We start from the raw sequence: 14,906 nt of genomic DNA, 5'->3' as shown, positions 1-14,906 counted from the left end.
GTTTAATATTGACTTTCTTCTCTCTCTTTCATATCCCCTCTCAATCCACTCCATCAGGAAATCCCGTTGGCTCTTTCTTCAGAATACATCGCAATCCAAATTCTTCTCACCATCGCCACTTCCAAACCCTGAGTGTCAACCCACCACTGTCCTGACCATAGTAGTCTCGGAATCAGGCTCTCTGCTTCCACCCACGTCCCCCTGAAGCATGTACTCAACTAGCAGCCAGAATCATTCGAAAACTTCAGTCAGACTCCATTGCTCCCCACGTACAAACATCCTCTCATGACCCCATTTCAAGTGGACTAAAAGCCTGGCCTGCCAGGGTTCTGTGTGCTGGCCTCTCTCCTCAATCTCCAGCTGCAGTGCCTATTCATTCCCACCCACTGCACGAGTCCCCCCAGCATTCTTTGTAAGCAGCAAAACCTCTTCAGCTTCAGAGCCTTTCTGGCAGGTGCTCCCTCTGCCTGGAGTATTTCCCCTGCTGCTATCTGGATGCCTAACTCGCTCACTTCCTAGGAGTCTTTACTCAAATGTCATCTTTTTAAATGGGACTGTACCTACATGAAACCCTAACTGACCCATCTCCACCCAGCACTTTTTTTTCCCCAAGTTTTATTTCAATTGTTAGTTAACATGTGGTAAAATTGGTTTCAGGTATAGAATTTAGTGACTCATCACTTACAAACAACACCCAAAGCTCATCACAAGTGTTCTCCTTAATGCCCCTCACCCATTTAGCCCATCCTCCACCCATCTCTCTCCTCCAATCCTCAGTTTGTTCTCTGTAAGAGTCTCTTATGGTTTGCTTTCCTTTCTTTTCCCCTTTTCCCTAGGTTCACCTGTTTTCTTAGATTCCACGAGTGAAATCGTATGGTATTAGCCCTCCTCTGCCCGGACTTATTTCCCTTAGCATAATACACTCTAGCTCCAACCATGTCATTGCAAATGGCAAGATTTCACTCTTTTTGATAGCCAAATAATATTCCATTGTATATTTATGCCACTTTTTTTTAATCCATTCATCAGTCAATAGACATTTGGGCTCTTTCCATAAATTGGCTATTGTTGATACTGTTGCTATAAACATTGGGCGCATCCCAACAGTTCTAATTCCCTTTTACCCTTCTCTGTTTTTGTTGCACACAACTACTGCCACAGAACAGACAACACGATTTGCTTCCTTTGTAACGTCTGCTGTTTACTGCCTGTCTCCAATGCCCTCTAACTTTCACGGCTGATATTTCGGTCTTAGTTCACTATATATCCCACACAATAGTTCCTGATTAATTTTTTTTTTATTTTTAAATGTTTATTTTTGACACAGAGACACAGGGAGAGATAAAGCATGAGTGGTGAAGGGGCAGAGAGAGAGAGGGGGAGACACAGGATCTGAAAAAAACTCCGGGCTCCATGCTGCCAGCACAGAGCCTGATGCAGGGCTCGAACACAAGAACCATGAAATCATGACCTGAGCCAAAGTCAGACACTTAACTGACTGAGCCACCGAAGCGCCCCAATAGTTCCTGGTTATTTAAGGTACCCCATCTATATGTTGAATTAAGACAGGAGAGAAACCCTGGGGATAAAGCTAAAGCCAAGAGGCAGTGTGTGTTGTACCTAACAAGAGTAAGTGAACACGTTTCACAGATAGAAGCAGAGAGAGCTTCCATTGAGGGGTATCTTGGTTGGGGATAGATGGGGGGCAGCCCAGATCAAGACTAGAGGGTCTTGAACACGAAGCTAAGATTGCCAACACCGTGCCCTAAGAATGAGCTGCTGATGACTTTGAGCTAGGAACCATGTTACAAATATTTTAATCTGGTAGCTACGGGTAGCCCAGAAAGATATTTTTGTATTCCCTTGCATGGCATTTTGTATACAGTGGGCCTGCAGCATTTTACTTAAACTGAAGGAGATAGGAAACAAGATTAAACAGTAGACTGTAACAACCTAGGCATAAAATAATAGCTCAGGTCAGGGAAATGAGAATAGAAGGTAAGTCTTTACAAAAGAAATCATGCTACCAACAGGGTATTTGACAAGAGAGGCAGAAGGGAAGAGGAGTCCAATAGCAAGCCCAAATGACTAGAGAAATTAAGATGAAGCAAAAGTGCAGCATACGAGATCATTCTAGGTAAGACACGGAGCTCTGTTCTGGGGGCATAGCTGCTCAGTCCAGCAAAGAGCTTCAGAATGGGGGAGGAGGAAGGGTCACTCTGCAGGTGGGCCACATCACACAGCAGCTGGGGGAGAGCCTTCACATCATTAAAGCTGTAAGATCCAAAGGTTTTTTGTTTGTTGGGTTTTTCGATAAAAAAAAAATAGAGATAAAACAATTCACTGGGTTGCCTTAAGGATTAATTGGGAATTTTCTTTGAAGTGCTTGCAAATTTGTTGGTCATTACATGTGGCAGTTGATGTAAAGCAAATCACAAGCAGAAACCTCAAGTAGTTTGGAAATCTAAAACTCGAGTTGGCAAAGAGGTAGGACTGGAGATTCATCCACTTCTAGGATAACTGCAGTATAAGGACATATGAAATTTCTAAAGGGCAGACACAACTGGCTTTGCATATAAAGGACACTAAATAACTAGCGTTCAAATATAATAAACTTACCCTCCTCTTTAGGGAAGGCTTTCAGTTTCTCAGGGTCTTTTTTTTTTTTTTTTTTTTTTAACAGAAAGATTTCAATAGACTACCCTTGAACAGAAGGTGGAGGGTTATGTTTTTGGTTTTGGTTGTTTTTCTTTTTTGAGGTCAAGTATCCTCCTGCTCCAAGGGGCCACATTATCCAGTTGAAAGTGGATAAACTGCTGGGCCACACTGCACTGGTCTGCTATAAATAGTTACCAGATTGGGGCGCCTGGGTGGCGCAGTCGGTTAAGCGTCCGACTTCAGCCAGGTCACGATCTCGCAGTCCGGGAGTTCGAGCCCCGCGTCGGGCTCTGGGCTGATGGCTCAGAGCCTGGAGCCTGTTTCCGATTCTGTGTCTCCCTCTCTCTCTGCCCCTCCCCCGTTCATGCTCTCTCTCTGTCCCAAAAATAAATAAAAACGTTGAAAAAAAAATTAAAAAAAATAAAATAAAAATAAATAGTTACCAGATTAAACCTTATTAGTTGTGTCAGTTGGACAACCTGTGTAATCTCTGAGCCTTCATCTTCTCACATGCCAAATGAGTGTATTACCTACTTATTTTCCAGTACGGATGTGGAGGTCAATTATAGCAATGTCTAGAGGCCAAAGAACACCCCAATTGGTGTGCTGACTTCAGCCTCATCTATCTCACTGCATATGGAAAACCAGCCAACACAGAAACATGAATGGTAAAGTTGGACCCAAACTTCATGGTCAAGAGCTCAAATTTCTGTTGTCCCCATAAGGACCAGTTTTGCCCCATAACGTAAAACCTCAGCATCCACAAGTATTTCCTGTGGATGGAAGAATAAAAGCAGCTGTATTCATTCCCTTTTTTCTCTATAGCTCAGAGCCAATCGTTTGTGTCTGGCAAACTTCTGCTTAAGAGAGCCAATAAAGGTGTATGTAGTGCCAGTCAACCAAACTTGCCACTAGATCCTTGTAAAAATGTATTCTACTTAAAATCTGCTGGCCCATAATTTAAGTTTTCTAGTCTTGCCTTCCCCCAAGACATTACTCAAGTACAATAAATTTTTTTTTAAAAAGTCAGCTTTCTTTATTCCTACCACCCTCATAAATTTGTTACTAGCGCCTAAAAACAGCATTGAGCAAAGAGGGTAAACAGTCTTGCTATCAGATGAATTTATTGATCCTCAATTTTACAAGCGCTCGAGAAATCCCCCTACCCTCCACCCTCCTCCCTACTGAATGGGTCTCCAAACCTCTCCCTGTAAAAACACCGTGACATGAAGGTCACTGCTTTCATAGTTTTTAAGACTTAAGACACCTGATGAATTTCTCCAGGGGGATGAGAATCTGCTATTATAATTAGGTAGTCCCTAGAAAAGCATACTCCTTCCCTGGAAGTGAGCCAAGACCTTCCTGTAGTTTCTGTAAATGTGTTCTTCTCCAGGAAATCCAGCTGGTGTCTACAACACGTTAGATAGGAGGCTCCGTTCCTGACTGACCCATACAGTCAATTGTACTCCTAAAACAGCTTTCTTAGTGGAGTTAAAAATGGTAGAGGAGAATCATCAAGAAGAAGACCAGGTACCTCCTGGCTTCAAGGCCAAGACATGCAATTGGCTGTGATTCACACGGAGGACCCCTGACAGGCAGTGGTCAAGAAAATGATGCTGTTATGAAAGCCTAGGTTGGTTGAAATTCTATTGATGACAGCTGCTTGTGAAGGAAACAGGATTCTCCTTGGGGCGCCTGGGTGGCTCAGTCGGTTAAGTGACCGACTTCGACTCAGGTCATGATTTCACACTCGTGGGTTCAAGCCCTGTGTCGGGCTCTGTGCCCACAGCTCAGATCCTGGAGCCTTGCTTCAGATTCTGTATCTCCCTCTCTCTCTGCCCCTCCCCTACTTTCTTTCGCTCTCAAACCTAATAATGAAAAAAAATTTTTTTAAAGAAAAAAGCAACAGAACTCTCTTCAACTGGTACCAAGTAAGAAAAAGGGCAAAGAGTGAGGCTCTCTATATAATTACTACTGCTTTTCGTATGTATTGCAGAGATTCTATATACTGGACTGGGAGAGAGGGAAGGGCAATTAGGTTTTAAGTAAGATGCAGTGATGGTCTACTTAATCACATAAATCTCAAGCGGTCAATTCCAAAGAACCCTCACACTACTAAGTGAATCACAAAGGTCTCAAGTTTGACAAGGGAGAAATAACCTAAAAATGATTTCCTTACATGCTGGTCATTGAACCAAAATCCTCCGAGGACCCAGACTTCTCTCTGCTTTGAAAACTAGATCAAAATATCTCAATGCTCTACAAATAGAGCTCTTGTTTATAAGTACTTTAGAGAATGATGCAGGAGATGGAGCATGGGAGAAAAGGAGTTGATAAATGACCAGAAAACTCCACCTCAGCACCCAGCAGTTACTTCTCATCCATGTACATGTTCTGATGTTAAAAGGCCTTGTTACTATAACCCACTACACACCCTTCTCACCGTCAGCTTCATCCTGTAACTTACAAATAGTTTTGCAAACTAGGTTTTTAAAAAATTAGGCGGTAGGGAAAGATTTTTCTGCTAAAAATCTGTCATTAATGGCACTAATATCACTAGCTCTTGCTGGAGTTCTCCTGTGTGTACGTCTTCCCCCCAAGAAAAAGAATTTCAATTCCCCCAACAATAAAGTGATACACGTTCAGCAGGAAGATACAAACTACAACCAGAAAAAAAAAGTCATGAAAGGAGATCCCTACAGAACATGGTTTCTATGTGGAAGGTGAACATATACAGCTTCCAGCTTCCCTTAGATAAGCTGTTTGTGGACAAGTTAGAATGCTTGGCCCCAGACGTTTCCCAGCTGAGCCAATCTCGGGAGAAATCCCCAAGAAAAATGCTCATGTATGTAGATACAAATGTATCCAAGATGACATGTGTATCAACATACAGTTCTGTATAGTGATCCACACCAAGTTGTTAACAGTGGCTATCTGTGGGTGGTACAATTACAAAAGACATTCACATTCTCCTTTCTATTTATCTGCACTTTCCAGATGTTCCAGGATAAAAAATGTATTGCAATTTTATTCAAACAAGAGCTATTCCAAGAGAAAACAATGAACCCAATGAAGGAATCTCCCATTCATCAACACAGAGCCATGGCCCTGGGCTTAGTCAAAGCAAATTCCAAGATTATCCCCTCAATACAACTTGACTGGACACATGGTGTGCTCTCTAAGCAACACAGTAACACAAACCCGAGGGCATTTACTTAGCAGAGGACAAGGAGCTCCCAGAATCCGTAATAGACAAATGCATGGAAATAAAATGGAGCAGGGTCAAGCTGAAACCATCATCTCCTCCCCTTCTTGTGAGGAAGACTATTAGAAAAGGTATGATAATTTTAAATCTTTTCATTAAAAGGGGTAAACCCTTTTCATTTTTTCCTGCTCTAGACACACTGCTTATACATATTTTTGATCAACAGGTCATAATACCACAAGTGGCATTTCTACACTATTTTTATGCAGTTTTCATCAACAAAAATGTTCTTACATTTCTCAAGAACATGAAATTTCCTTGGGTATGAGGTTAATTTAACAGATTCTGAATATTCACTCAAGTTCACAATTATTCCCTTCAATGACATATTATACTTTGAATGCTATGAAGAAATAAATTCTTTCTTCATTATATAATACATAGTAGTAAGTGGAAGATACAACACAAAATTCACAAAGTGTTCCTTTACTAATTCACTATTTCCACAGACATAATGGCTTCTCCTACTGGAAGTAGAATGTTTACTGTTTCCATTTTGCCAACATGAGTTCCTTGGTATGAACAGCTGTACCCTAAGTTAGATAAAGAACAAAGTGATACTCATTCAGTGCATACTTACTATATGCCAAGCACCATACTAAGTGTTTTTGTGGTGTGGACCCTAGACTCTATAGTCTAACAGACCGAGGTCCAATGCAGGGGTCAACTATTTCCTGTAAAGGGCCACACAGTAAACATTTGAGACTTGGTAGGCGATTTGGTCCCAGTCTCTACTCAACTCTGTTATTAAAACACAAAAGCAGTCACAGACAACACCTAAGTGGATGGGTATGGTCATGTCTTAGTAAAACTTCACGTACAAAAACAGGCAAGGGAATGGGGTGGGGGAGCACATGTGGCTGCTGATCCTAAATCACATTTCACCCTATCCTACATTCTTCACTGTGAGTGAGTTGTTCCAGCCCTCTAAGACCCTGTCATCTGTAAAATGGTAGTAATAATCATACCTAGTACCCAAGCTTACTATAAATATTAAAGACGGTCAAGCCATTAGCCCACTGATTCTCAGAAGAGCTGAGACAACTTTCATTTTTATCCCCATTTCAGACTTGAGAAGACAGAAGCTCTGAGAGTTAAGTAACTTAGCTATAGTCCCAGTTCTAATAATTACGAGGAGAGGATCAAACTCAGATCCATCTCCAGATGGTTTAACCACCTCTATCCATGATTAAATATTACTGCATGGACCTGTGGATCTCTTTTTTTCTTTTGTTTTTTTTTTTTTTAAGTAGATTTCAGGTCAAATGTGGAGTTTGAACTCACGACCCTGATACCAAGAGTCAGATGCTTAATGGACTGAGCCATCCAGTGCCTGGATGGCACCCCTGGACTTCTGGATCTCTTAAATACTTAGCTCACAAAGATTAAAGCCTCTTTCTTCCACTCTAGTGCATAAACTGAGTCCAAAAATTCACTCCAGACACATCTACACAGAACACACTCAACACACAGAATAAGCTGTTAAGGTGGAAATTTATTAAAACCACCGTTTATGTATAACTTAGTTTGCTGTATTATTTTTAAGATCTGGGCACCAGCACATTAGTCTCCCTGTCTCTCTGAAACCACTGTTAGTGATTCAGAACACTGTAGTTCAACAGCATGCCTACAAAAGGTTCATTGTAGCTCTATTCCTCTCACCTTGACCTTTGCCTTTCTCTTCTCAAGTTTGGGAGTGGGGGAAGGTCTCATACAAATCACAGGTGTGTCAGTAACCAATTATTTTTAAAAATCTAGGCAGGCACTTCTCTAATGAAAATACACACTCTGGTAAAGTCAATTAATATTCTTTCATTTTAAATCATGCTTCCTGTGCCTGTCCATTTTTACTCTCTGCCACTCTATTTTGAGTTACAAAATATGGAGCAACTCAGGGCACCTGGATGGCTCAGTCAGCTGAGCATCTGACTTCAGCTCAGGTCATGATCCCATGGTTCTTGAGTTCGAGCCCCCATCAAGCTCTCTGCTGTTGGTGCAGAGCCTGCTTCACATACTCTGTCCCCCGCCCCCACCTCTGCCCCTCCCCCACTCATACTCTCAAAAATAAACATTAAAAAAAATACAAAAAAATATGGAGCACCTCAAGCCAGGAAAAGCAATTAATTTGTAGACGGGTTCTGAACTGGATTTCATACCGTTGGAGTCCTCCAAGATGTTTGTAAGTCAAAAATCACTTCAAACTAACAAACACAGCACGACTGCCCACTCTCCATGAAAACCACATGAACTCAGTTTCTAACCTCAGAGGACAGGCTGACCTGGTGGGCCACTCTCCCACACTTCCTGTCTCAGGTCTGAGCCACTTCCAGAGCTGTCCTCGGCCTTGCAGTCCTTGTCCCATCCTTCCTTTCCTGAAAACTCCTCCAAGGCTCTCAGCAGATGGCAGTCCACCCTAATGCCTCTGCTTCCCCTTCTTCTCCAACCTCAACTCCTGTCACCTTTCCCCTTCCCTCCACTCCTGAGGAACATCATTTGCAACTCAGTGCACCATAAATACCCACCTTTTAGCCTCAATCACTAGCTCAAGCACCTCTCCCCCAAATCAAAATCCCTTCCACCATGAAGATCCCAGGGCTCACCTCCACTATTACAGGATGAGCATTTCATGGCACCACTTCTGTACTTTTTACTTCTCACTCAAGACACCTCTTACACAGAATCCCAATTACTAGTTCCCATCAGTTTTCTAGGCTTCTGCAGGGCAGAGGTTTTCTTAGTCACCTCTAAGTCACTTTATGCAGAACAGCACCTGACCCATGGATGACGATCAACATATAGTTGTTAAAGGAATGAATAAATTAGCTCATTTTTAAGCTACTCTGGCATTAGCCCTAAATAATACACCATCCAGTTTCCTCAGACACACCACTTCAAGTCATTTACAGGCCAAATCATTGGTGTGATGTTAAAATTAACTGGGAGAAAGCACCAGAAACCATGCTGAGGTCTAAAAGGCATGATGTGGAATTCAGAATTCATTTGGATTTTTAAAGGCTTCAAGCAGCTCTTGCTACAAAGTTCAATGTCTGTTTAACATGCAGATTCTATTAGACCTCTTTATGAAGTTCACTGTAGATTTCTTTTTCCTCAATTCTTTGTTATTTACTGATCCAAACACAACTGGCATAAATTATTCCAATGGCTGGGGGGGAGGGGCGGGGGCCGGGGGGTGGGGGTGGGGGGGAGGTGGATGGGGGCTGTATAATTGCCATCAATCAATCAGGTTAAACAATCAAAACAATTTGCTGCTGCTGCTGCTTCTAGAGCTTCCTTGACCTTTCCCTCCCCATCAACACAGGTGACCACCTATCCACCCCCCCACCCCCCCCCAGCAGCCTGCCTGACAAGGAACCGGTCTTGTTCTCCTTAATTGGGATAACATGTGCAAGTGGTTAGCCCTCTGTCTGGCACAACATAGCTGATAATGACTGGTGAGTTCCTTCTTCACTCATTCTCCTCTTCTGGACCTTGATGATAATTCCTTCTCTCTTTTGAGTCTGGATTTTCCCCATTTCCAAACCCATGCCTCTTGGCCAAAGCCAGCCTTAACACTACCCTGAGCAGGAGAATGCCCTCTTTCTGAGTGTCTCATCAAGAAAGGAACAAAACATCACCTTCTAGCTTGAAATTCATCTCTCCAATCCTGTCATGGTATCTGAAATTATTCCATTGGAGAGCAACTCCCTTTTTGCTCGAATTCTTTCACTGCAAGGTGCTTATTAAAATGCAAAGGGTCCTGAGAAGAGCAACATTATCAGTTAACAACACCTGATCTGCAAGGAGTGGTACAAACAAAAATGCCTGTGGGGAAGGGCCTGGGCATGAGACATGAACCAGGTATCCAGGTGGAATGAATTTCAGAGGTAAAAGGGCTTGGATGCATAGGCAGAAAACAGACAAACCTCACCATTTTGCCAATGGCTTCTTTCGGTGACCGCTCTAGTTGGTCTCACCAGTGACAAACACCTTCTCAATCTTGGCTGCATTTGGAGACTAAGAACCCTGGGTTAAAGCCCTTTGTTTACAATGGGTACTGCAGATGCGGTCACAACAGTTTGGCATGTGCTCAAGGAACATTAGTCACTTGAGCTCCCGTCTCCCCAGACGCAGTCTTCTCGAAATTTTAGTCAAACAGTTGTTCTTACACACAGCTACGGTCGTGTCAAACCACACGGCCGAACGCTGTCCACCTTGGAGGCTATGAAGTCCTTTCTCAGTTTGTTCCTTTCTAGTTCCCTTCTCTTGCATTCACATATTAACACAGGTGATTTCCACCGTATTTTGTGGTAAAACTCCTCTCATGTCCATGAAAAGTTCCTTTCCAACTCAAGCATTTTCTTGCCTTCATTTACAAGTTTGAAGTTATCATAGTTACTATGGAGGCGATGTCTGGTCTTTTCTCAGACCCTCCATACTGCTTTTATTTCTTTGTGGGGAAACAGGAAACAAGACAATTGGTTTAATTGGAAAGAACTGTTCCATCTCCCAGTCAAACCAACTATTTTACAGATGAATTCACTAAAATCCAGAAATAGGATTACAAACTTAAAGACAGCTTAAAATGGAGCAAAGGGTATGGGTTCTGTAAGTTTCAGAACTTACCAAAGTGCTTAAGTTTCGTCAAAATTTGCCCCAACACTATGGTGTTTTTGAAAATCTTGTATTCCTACCCTTTGCCAAAAAATTCATTATCACCAATTACAATTTTAAGTTTTCAGTTGGCCACGTCATAAGCACTTAATGTAAGAAGTTAGGATAACTGCCATTGTTTTAAAATTCTTAATTATAGACATTTTGAATTAATCACAATTTTCTATTCCTATGTACTTTAAGGTAATTCAAATTATTTACTTTAATTCCCAGTAATATTCAAGTCAAACCTCTGTTAAAATAGAAGCAAATTCACAGTTTATATAACAATAGAATTACACTGGGAAGGATTAAGAACAGTTATGTTCCAGTAAATATTTAACAACTAGTTGCAGACAGAAGGGCACCCAATTTGCAGCATTTTCCAATTTCCATAGTGCAAATACTTTGCCCAATTTCCAGTTACTAACATGAGGTCAGGGATCACAGAATGGGAAATATGTACATACAATGGATTCTCATGGGCTCATGCAAGTCGGTACTAACACATTCTGATAGGAGGGACCAGATAGTACAGCCTTTTCATTCCCGAACCCTTTTCACATCACCAACCATTTATTTATAACCTGCTGTATCCTGAGCACATAAGGACATAATACCTGTACATTATTATATTTATACATTTATCTTCCAACTGTACTGCAGAAGCTTTCCATCAGTTTTTAAATAAAAAACACATATTAAGACATGTTTCACCTCAGGGCCCACCCCATGCACACACACATGTGATGTATACTTACACAGACACATAACACAACAACAGATAAAACACACTCTCCTATATGGAATGCACTAAAACTCTCGATTCTTTTCCCTTTTTTTCTTCATTCTTATCTTGACCCACTAAATTGGATTCATACCCCATTTGGGTAGAGGTCCCAAAATTGAAAAACAGTGCTGAAATAGACTAAGCTTGTTGAAGACACAATTATAGGTCATTAGTCTACATCTATCCCGATGTCTAGTAGTAATTACTGAGGCCCAATAAGGTTAAATAAGTGTCTAAAGACGCACCTGCCATCGGTGACAAAAGATCCTTCAAGGCAAGTGATAATTCATTACATAGAATCAGGATAGTTATGGCTTACAAGTGAAAGCTAGAGTCCCTTCCACGACAACCCCCCCTTCACCCGAAATTGACAGAGAAATTTTTAAGAAACCTGTACCGACCCCATCATTGACAAAAATTTGGTCCTTCATCCTCTGTGGCCCTGTGACCAACCTGCCCATTTACCCAGGAAGACGAGGCAAATCCGAGCAATCGTCATTTCCCTATTATTGATAATATTCAACAGTGTAGAAAAGGTACCCATCTTTTTCACAAAAAAAGAACATTTCCAGTCCTGTTGGAAGAGGAGCTATAATGCCAATTACTATTATATAAAAGATACATACTTCTACTATATAACATACACTAAGACCAGCTTTCTAATAACCAGAAACCAAACACTGAGTTGCAGAAAATACTCACTCAGGAAAATGAAAGCTGAATCCATGGACTTTTCTCTTCAATGTGTTCATGCACCACATGCTTTTTTATAGGTGCTATTAAATGTACACTATAGTTTCAAGACAATCCAGATAAGCGTCTTCACTAAAATACACAACACCATTAATCATCTCAGTGACAGTGCTCCAATTTAACATCTTGGAGATTTCCTCCCCTTCTTCATCATTTATTTGCCAATATTTCCTTGTTATGAATATCCCCCTAGTGACTTTCCCTGGCAGTCACAGCTGTGCTGCCTACTGTGTCTACCTTGACTACAAATAACACAAATTCTTCATAAAAAAAAAAAAAAAAGCCAGGTCTTGAGATAATACCTACAGTAAGAAGGGTAACCTTTCTGTGGGCTGAATTCCCGGAGACCTCATCCAGGCTCCCAACTTTAAATTGACAAGCCTCCGCCCCTAACCTGATAGTAATTTCAGACACGTGAAATTGGCTTAATTACAAATAAACAACAGTTGGCCGTTGGCCTCCAATTACTTGAATGGTCAACAGTCAACTGCTGCTTTCAGATGGTCCGTAAAGAACCCCCTTCTTACACAGCAAGAGGCTTTTTCAAAGTATCCATGAATCACAACAAAGCCACAAAACCACGAGCAAATTACAGGAACCTGACCACCAAGAGCCATAATAAGGATGACTCACAGGTAACAAGAATTTTTTTTGAAAATAATCAGTAACAATTTAGCATTATAATGGAACCAATTCTGATGAAAAGAATAATGCTATCGAGACAACAGAATATCAAGAAGTCAGAGAGAAATAAGTAGCAAAGATACAGGGAAAAATCCCAGCTCCATCCAGTATCCATTCTACGTCCCCTTTAGAGAGCAGTCTTCACCGGCTCCAGAATTTGCTGATTATAAAATGGAAACCATGAAAGAAAATGCTGTACAACCAATCAGAGGAGTAAATGAAAGTAGAACTCACCAGCTTGTATTCAAAAAAGGATTTTTAAGGAAAAAGGGTATTTTTTTTTTCAATAACAGAACTCCACTACAAAAGAAGTTAAGAGTTTGAAGACAAAAAACACACTGAAGTATATTTGCAAAGTCTATCCGGAAAGTCTAATGCCTTCAGGGTAACTGTTTACCTTATTTTCTATTTTCTACAGAATAACTTAATTAATTAATGGTTACTGTTGCTTCAATCAGTATTCCACAACTTTTATGGAAAGCCTAGGTGTTAAGCTTTTTGGAAGACTCCAATTTAGATTATTGTTAAAAAACAAAACAAAACAAAACAAAACAAAAACTTCCTTCTCAGCAAAAGCAACATAAGTCAAGCTATGATACATTAAAATGCCTTTCCTTCCCAGAGCAGAGTGTTTACTTCAGTGATAGTAACAACACCTCATTACCAACAGTGCAGATTCTGTTAAGTAATGGACAAAGCAAATGGCAGCAAAGGCAGAGGACTCAACTTCAATTTAACTGTCCTGTAAGGTACATAGTAATTAGCTGCAAAGCTCTGAAATCTTAGCTAGCATGTTAAGTCTGCTACATGACAGTATAATTTGACTTCTTAAAGGATTATGCAAATTACAACTCATCATTCCATTACAGGATTGAAAAAAAGTGACAGCTAATTTATACATAACACACCTTTCAAATCCCTAAGATGCGTAGCACCTGTGCAATGTATTTTGCCGAGATTTTCTTGCATATAAGTACTTGTTTATTGCAATATAAAGAAGCTTACCTAAGAGCTTTATTAATATAGTCATTTTAAAAAACTTTTAGCCCACAGTTTCAAAAGTATAAACATTTTTTTCGGTCTTGATTTCAAAGGCAAATTTTGTTGGTTTTTGTTTGGTTTGGCTTTTTTTTCCCCACTAGATGAGAGAAATATAAGGTTTCAATACAAGGATATTTTTGAATAGCTGGCAACCACAAGCACTGATGCACGAGCCAGAAGGAAGACTCACAAAGATTTCAACATACTTCTGGTAGGTAGATTCACAGTAGATTCCGTCATATCTGTAGATTTTCCTACATTCTGATTGGTTGGGCAGAGGATGCTGGGCAGTTATTCTGTAGAGGCATCAAAAACAGATAGACATGACTAGAGGTTCTCTACAGTCGACCGGAATGCAGGATAACAAGTATGTTGAAATTTAATATCTTTTGCTTTTTATGCTTTTGAGCTATATACATAGTTGCAATGTGTACATACATTTTAGAACATTAACTTCCACTTTTAGAAACCTGCGGCAGAGAAAACAGAAGACTTCATTCTTGATGAGAACAACAAAAAAAAGTTTTTATCTCAGAGTCATAAAAGTGGAAGAAAAGAAAGACATAAGGTCTAAAGCTTAACTCACTCTACAATCCCCATGATTATATTCTAAAGGAAATGTTAAAAACCAATGTCATTAGTGTTTTTGTTACAGGATTGTCATTAATTCGATCATGCATTACGATTGTAGGCAACGGTAAATTAGCTATAAAACCTTAGTAAAGTGAATATATTTTCAGCTTTACTCAATTTATATATAGAGAGTTTGTATGCTACTGACTTCTAAAGGGATATGATACAGCTTTCAGAACTAAACCCAATTAAGGAGGAAAACACAAGCGAGACCGTCGGGAGCACAGGTTAGATGTTAACAGGCACCTGAGATGCGCTGATTACAGTGGCTCCAGGTTTCTTGGCAGTTAAGGCAAAAAGGGGAAAAAGGCTGATACAATTTTCATCTGTATTACTTAAGCATATAAATTCATCTGAGACTCCCTGCATTATATAGACATAAAAATGCTGTGAGGTTTCTGACCATTTCCTTCAAATGAAAATTTCTTAATT

At 40.5% G+C, this 14,906-nt stretch overlaps 1 protein-coding gene across 8 annotated transcripts in view; it reads right to left on the bottom strand.

Moving 5' to 3' along the window:
- NPAS3 (neuronal PAS domain protein 3) overlaps positions 1-14,906 on the bottom strand; it is an 858,964-nt gene that overhangs the window by 733,529 nt on the left and 110,529 nt on the right. For 5 of the 8 annotated variants that reach the window (XM_045059780.1, XM_045059781.1, XM_045059782.1 and 2 more), the window contains exon 2: positions 14,048-14,137. The exons of the other annotated variants lie outside the window; for them this stretch is intronic. In XM_045059780.1, the coding sequence (XP_044915715.1) occupies positions 14,048-14,137 (90 nt within the window). The remainder of the gene's footprint in view (positions 1-14,047; positions 14,138-14,906) is intronic. 8 annotated transcript variants of the gene reach the window in all.

The sequence above is a fragment of the Felis catus genome, chromosome B3 (genome assembly GCF_018350175.1).
Source record: "Felis catus isolate Fca126 chromosome B3, F.catus_Fca126_mat1.0, whole genome shotgun sequence".
Taxonomy (NCBI): Eukaryota; Metazoa; Chordata; class Mammalia; order Carnivora; family Felidae; genus Felis; species Felis catus.
This window is presented reverse-complemented; position numbering and strand designations above follow the sequence as displayed.